The sequence below is a fragment of the Ylistrum balloti genome, unplaced genomic scaffold, assembly GCF_031769215.1.
Source record: "Ylistrum balloti isolate Yb309-2 unplaced genomic scaffold, AGI_CSIRO_Ybal_v1 Utg370190, whole genome shotgun sequence".
In the NCBI taxonomy this organism is placed as follows: domain Eukaryota; kingdom Metazoa; phylum Mollusca; class Bivalvia; order Pectinida; family Pectinidae; genus Ylistrum; species Ylistrum balloti.
This window is the reverse complement of record NW_026782170.1, coordinates 387,628-394,349: the sequence shown is the minus strand read 5'-3', so window position 1 is coordinate 394,349 and position 6,722 is coordinate 387,628. Positions and strand designations below refer to the sequence as shown.

The window sequence follows — 6,722 nt, the reverse complement described above, 5'->3', positions numbered from 1 at the left end:
GACAACCCATCCCTCTCTGTAGACCGATTGTGTAGACAACCCATCCCTCTGTGTAGACCGATCCCTCTGTGTAGACAACCCATCCCTCTGTGTAGACAACCCATCCCTCTGTGTAGACCGATCCCTCTGTGTAGACAACCCGTCCCTCTGTGTAGACCGATCCCTCTGTGTAGACAACCCATCCCTCTGCGTAGACCGATCCCTCTCTGTACACGATCTGTCCCTCTGTGTAGACCGATCCCTCTGTGTAGACAACCCATCCCTCTGTGTAGACCGATCCCTCTGTGTAGACAACCCATCCCTCTGTGTAGACCGATCCCTCTGTGTAGACAATAGTTCCCTCTGTGTAGACAATCCATCCCTCTGTGTAAACAATCCATCCATCCCTCTGTGTAGACAATCCATCCCTCTGTGTAGACAACCCATCCCTCTGTGTAGACAATCCGTCCCTCTGTGTAGACGATCCATCCCTCTGTGTAGACAATCCATCCCTCTGTGTAGACAATCCATCCCTCTGTGTAGACAATCCATCCTCTGTGTAGATAATCCGTCCCTCTGTGTAGACAATCCATCCCTCTGTGTAGACAATAGTTTCCTCAGTGTAGACAATCCGTCCCTCTGTGTAGACAATCCATCCCTCTGTGTAGACAATAGTTCCCTCTGTGTAGACAATCCATCCCTCTGTGTAGACCGATCCCTCCGTGTCGACAACCCATCCCTTTGTGTAGACAATCCATCCCTCTGTGTGGACAATCCATCCCTCTGTGTAGACAACCCATCCATCTGTGTAGACAATCCGTCCCTCTGTGTAGACAATCCATCCCTCTGTGTAGACCGATCCCTCCGTGTCGACAACCCATCCCTTTGTGTGGACAATCTATCCCTCTGTGTGGACAATCCATCCCTCTGTGTAGACAATCCATCCCTCTGTGTAGACAATCCGTCCCTCTGTGTAGACAATCCGTCCCTCTGTGTAGACAATCCATCCCTCTGTGTAGACAATCCATCCCTCTGTGTAGACAATACTTTCCTCTGTGTAGACAATCCATCCCTCTGTGTAGACCGATCCATCCCTCTGTGTAGACAACCCATCCCTCTCTGTAGATAATCCATCCCTCTGTGTAGACAATAGTTTCCTCAGTGTAGACAATCCGTCCCTCTGTGTAGACCGATCCCTCTGTGTCGACAACCCATCCATCTGTGTAGACAATCCATCCCTCTGTGTAGACAATCCGTCCCTCTGTGTAGACAATCCGTCCCTCTATGTAGACAATCCATCCCTCTGTGTAGACAATCCATCCCTCTGTGTAGACAATACTTTTCTCTGTGTAGACAATCCATCCCTCTGTGTAGACCGATCCCTCTGTGTAGACAATCCATCCCTCTGTGTAGACAATCCGTCCCTCTGTGTAGATAATCCGTCCCTTTGTGTAGACAATCCATCCCTCTGTGTAGACAATCCGTCCCTCTGTGTAGATAATCCGTCCCTCTGTGTAGACAATCCGTCCCTCTGTGTAGATAATCCGTCCCTCTGTGTAGACAACCCATCCCTCTGTGTAGACAATCCATCCCTCTGTGTAGACAATCCGTCCCTCTATGTAGACAATCCTTCCTTCTGTGTAGACAATCCATCCCTCTGTGTAGACAATTTTTTTTATCTGTGTAGACAATCCATCCCTCTGTGTAGACCGATCCCTCTGTGTAGACAATCCATCCCTCTGTGTAGATAATCCGTCCCTCTGTGTAGACAATCCATCCCACTGTTTGTCCTCCATACGTGATCTCTTAGGTTGCCCTCAATATGGCCTTCCATACTTAATCTCTTAATGTGACCCTTTATACCATCTCTTAATATGGCCCTCCACATACTAGATCTTAACTCTTCGTAATCTCTTAAGATTGGTCCAGGCTATATGTTATCTCTTGCTGTGGTCCATCATACGTAATTTCTTACTGTGATCCTCTTTCCGATATTTCTCAGTGTGGTTCTCGATGTCAACTGCTACGTACTTAGTGATGATCAAATTCGATAACGAGAGTTTAAACACGCCTCGTTGATTTGTCTCCAATTCGATAACGAAATTTTAAACAGGCTTCCATGATTTGTCTCCAAATTCAATCGTTTGCCTTCTCTGGAATCACATATCTATGTATGAGTGTGCTAATAGATAGATTTTAACTTCTATCGGCATTGTGTGCTACCGATACCCCCTCAGGAGTGTTGCTAGCCCAGTAGAAATGTGTAGGCCCAGGCGAGGAGTCTGGGGGCTTGATATTTATTTTCAACCTTAGTTTTGTAATTTTGTCCGACATACTCTATGCACGGATTTTTATGTGTAAGCCCAGGGTTTTTCTGTCTATGACAGCTACGCCCCTGCCCCTGCCCCTGATGTAATCAGATCATATTGTCAATGTAAATTGTGCCTCGATCTAGAGATGGGAAATTCCTCTAACCACTAATATGCTTGTTGAATAATATTTCTACCAGAACAAATTCGCTTGCGCTTAGCGCCGAATGTCGTGGGTATACAAACAAGATGGAAATAGTTTTACATAGGCCAAGATATCACATCAAATTTCGTCCATCAACGGAACAATCACACAGTGCAGAGAAGCCGAGGAAGACAGATGATGGACAGAACATGTAATTAGTGTTAATAAACACAATTATGATTACGTAATATACATGCATTGTATATAAAATTGTTTCTTACTATCTACATACGTTCTCAAAATTGTGTTATTGAATTGTGTTCTTCCACCTCTGAAGAATGAGAGGAGCAAGGGAGACGTTTCCTATTTTTTTTTTTTTAATCCGGAATAGTTTAAACCCGAAAAGTATCAGTGCCTTTTTACACTGGTAAAAACAAAACCGTTTGTTATGGATTAGCTGTTATATAAAGTACTCGATCGAAAATTTACTGTGCAGAAGACCAGTCATTTAGGTCCGTGATTTTTATCGTAACACGTGTTCGCCAAGTGATTAAGTATCTGAACTGTTACAGTCAGAAATCTGCATTATCATATAATTTAAAGTATACAACAAGTTTTCAGTAAAACTTCAAGACGAAAGTGTTCATATTTCTCCTCGTTATTTCGTTCTGTAAATGAGCAGTGAAGGACATCACACACTCGTATACCTCCTGCGCAAACCGTATCACAGAACTACTTACTCGATATTAATGCGCGCGCACCTATGTGCAGGAATGAAAAACTTGAACCGGTTCGTGGGCGATCTTCAGATGTAAACTGCGAGCTAGTGACAAAATGGACCCATAGCAGCCGTATTGTGTGATTTATTTTCTATGATACACCAGATCTGTTAGATTTTTGGATTTATTTGGCTGGTTTTAAGTGTGTCTACCTGTGGGAAAAGGCAGTCGGTCCGTCAAGGACTAGCCGTTGTTTTCGTAAACAAACATGGCTTCGAAGTGTCAGAAATTTCAGCCGAACATTTTTAATAAGCTGAAATGTCAGAGCTGCTTCGGAGCGAAGGATATCCACTCTGCTGAAGCTCTGGAGAATAACAAGGTAAGTTACATATTGTGTTTACATTTGCACAGGCGCAAAGGTCAGCCATCATGACCCGTCATCTTACCTGCAGGATTACCTGTGGGCCCATATCTGGGGATGGGAGTGGTCAGTCCACAGGTTATACTTCTGTATGTTGAGGTCAAGGTTTGACCATCTGGTTCATTTTAGGTTTCTGATAATGATTCTTTTTGTTAGATAGTAATTCATGGAGTGTATAGTAGAATTACAAAATTAAATCCATTACCTTTTAAGTGTCAAATTCATAGATATGACAGATGTATGATTATAGAGAATCAAGCAATAGTAATGAAATATTGAAATATTTGAACTATCTTTAGAAAACCCACTCATGTACATAAGTAAAGAACTGCAGAGTAACACTTTATACAGTAATTCACATACATTCTTACATTAGAAACTAGCATACCCATTCCTATGTACTATGAGTGTTCTAATTCATATAAATAGAAATTGTACAACAATTTGGTCTCCTGTGTGCCAATTTCCAATATTTTATCTTAATATACATTAGATCAGTTAAAACAATGTTTTAAGTGTCTTTTTACTAGAAAAATGTACTTTGTGAGGTAATGATCCTGTCAAACTGATGCTGTAGGTGATCTCTGTTATCATTGTGTTCTGTGGGCAGTTATAAAATACTTTAAACCCCACTTGACATAGTTTGAAGATGACTGTAACATGTTGTTTAATGTATACACCGGCTTTGTTCTCATCACTGATTACTGTTGTAAAATATTTATATTAAAGGAGAAACATCAACATTCCAACACCTACATACAGAATATCACTGGTGATCTTTGTATCGTTACGACATGTCACACCTATTGATCACCTGTTGACCAACACCTGGTACATTTGAGGATCCCAAGTGTGTGTAATTACTAAGAATTAGTAAATACCAGTATGTAAGCAAACATCGTGTTTTCTTGTACACAACAGAATTTTATATCTCATTATTCTCTACACCAGCTCCACCCACTGGTGTTGAATACCCAGATAAACACGAGAAAATACCCTTGTAAACAGTATCCAAAACTTCATATTCCACTATGCTAGTCCATTTGGTGTTATGAATATGAGTGTTTTTGCAATAATTTCATTTATTTCTAATGTAAATCCTATCGATAGATCCTGAGACAGCATAAATATTCATAAAATTTCTTAAATAACTTTTTTTTTCTATCATAGCTGTTAGTTTTACAAATTTCTACCATTCAGTTGTTAAGGTTATCCCAGACTTCCCATACCCCCACCCACTAGTGTTAATCCCCATAATCTTTAGTAAGGAAAATCCTATGTTTTTTTTTACAAGCTCTTACCATACAAGATATTGACCAACCAGGATATGATAGTTTCATCATATTTAATCACACTTAATATATAATAGATTCAGTACTCAAATTGTGCTGTGTCAGGTTGTATCCAGGTGATACTCAGATTTGTACACATCTTTGTGTGAGGGCGATGGAGATTATTATGACTAGACTGGGATTGGCCCCATCTGGATTACAACACCCACCCTCCCTCATTAGTACCCAGAGAGATACCAATGGAGATAATCTCTGGTATTCATTAGTGCCATGCCATTGGCCAGAGGGGAGCACACATTCCAGCATTGTACCTATATACAGTATTTCTAATAACCAGACAATAAAGTAGATTTCAATATTGTAATATAGACGTTGTGCGAGCAGATCAATACATATTATATATGATATGAAAGTCAAGTATTTTATTGTCCTCACATTTGCTAGCAAGGTGTCAAAATTAAAATTATACAGTTTTAATGTAGATTTTACAAAAAGAAAATATGTAAATTCTTTGTACAAGAGGTAGCTGAAGAACTTACAATAGAAACAAATATTTGAAAAAAAACGAAAAGTAGTGAAAAAAGATGAATAAAGAAATGATTTCTTGCAATATGACTTGATTTTAGGATGAGGGTGACTTGGATGGAAGTATTAAAACCAGTCATGTTGGTTGGGTGGATCAGTTCTGTTCATTAGTGCTGGACTCATTCAGTAGTAAGACAGAGCCACCGGTAAGCTGGTTGCATTGGAATGGGTCATGCAGCCAACATCATATATATATTCTTCCCTTCAGATTGCGTTGATGACTGTAGTTGATTTTATTTTGAAATTGCATCTTTTCAGATTTTGCTGGAAGTTTTGGTTTGTGATCCTGTTTTATGAGACAAATACTTATGTTTGATATTTGATTAAAGTAGTTATATCCTTTGAAATTTTGCACTGATTATACCGTGTGGTAAACATCTTTATTTTAGCCACTCATTAGCATGCTTGGGTTTGTGTCTTATTTCAGTTTTGTCACACCTGTCATTAATATTCAACAGCAGAGAGAAAGATTACTTTGTAGATTTATCACATGAATGAATGTACTGCTTAATTAAGTTGTTTAATAATATCAGTGTTCCTATAACAGAAGGCCAAATCTACTGAAACTTGTAAAATTCACTAATTCACAGAATCTCTTATGCTAATGCTCCATCTCTTATCTGTTTGAGTGTTTTTGTTACAAATTCTGGATTCTGTTCTTTGATGTCACTGAATACTTCAGATATTAAGATAACCTTTTTAAAATACTGGTATATTGTTTAAGACAACAAAATTGTAAATAACACATTATTTTCTGTGTACATCAATACATTTTTCAGCATTTTACTTCTAGTTTAGGTAAGGTGCAAGTGCTAATACATGGTTTCAAAATTCGAAATAATTACATACTTTTAATTTGTATATCATATTTGTACAGATAAATTGGAATGAAAATTGTTTTTGATAAAAAAATTTCAGATGATTAATTCATGGAATGATAGAGTTTTATTTAACACAAGTTATACTTAGGTGGAGCTGATGTTGTGTCTCTGCATCTTTACATGCATGGTTGTGTTATTGCAGTTGAGGAATGCAATGTCAAACTGGATTTCATTTCCCTAGATGATACTAGTTTATTGAAAACATGGCCAGATCCCTGAATTATGTATCACAAAAAAGTCTGTTGTCAACCAGTTATCATTTTTATTCGGGCTAGATAGATACAATGTAGATAAATAACAAATTAATGTATGGTGTCTTGTTTATTTTAATTTTGGATCTCATGCATATCTAAATTCTCCATCTTTCAATGGTTTTGTTGAAATTTATATT

General features: G+C 38.7%; 1 protein-coding gene across 2 annotated transcripts in view; it reads left to right on the top strand.

Annotated features, from left to right (window-relative positions):
* Positions 1-3,273: 3,273 nt before the first annotated feature.
* The window catches only part of LOC132551265 (uncharacterized), a 75,989-nt gene continuing 72,540 nt past the window's right edge, over positions 3,274-6,722 (top strand). For both annotated transcript variants that reach the window (XM_060215389.1, XM_060215388.1), the window contains exons 1-2: positions 3,274-3,531; positions 5,492-5,596. In XM_060215389.1, the coding sequence (XP_060071372.1) occupies positions 3,421-3,531; positions 5,492-5,596 (216 nt within the window). In that variant the 5' untranslated portion in view covers positions 3,274-3,420. The remainder of the gene's footprint in view (positions 3,532-5,491; positions 5,597-6,722) is intronic.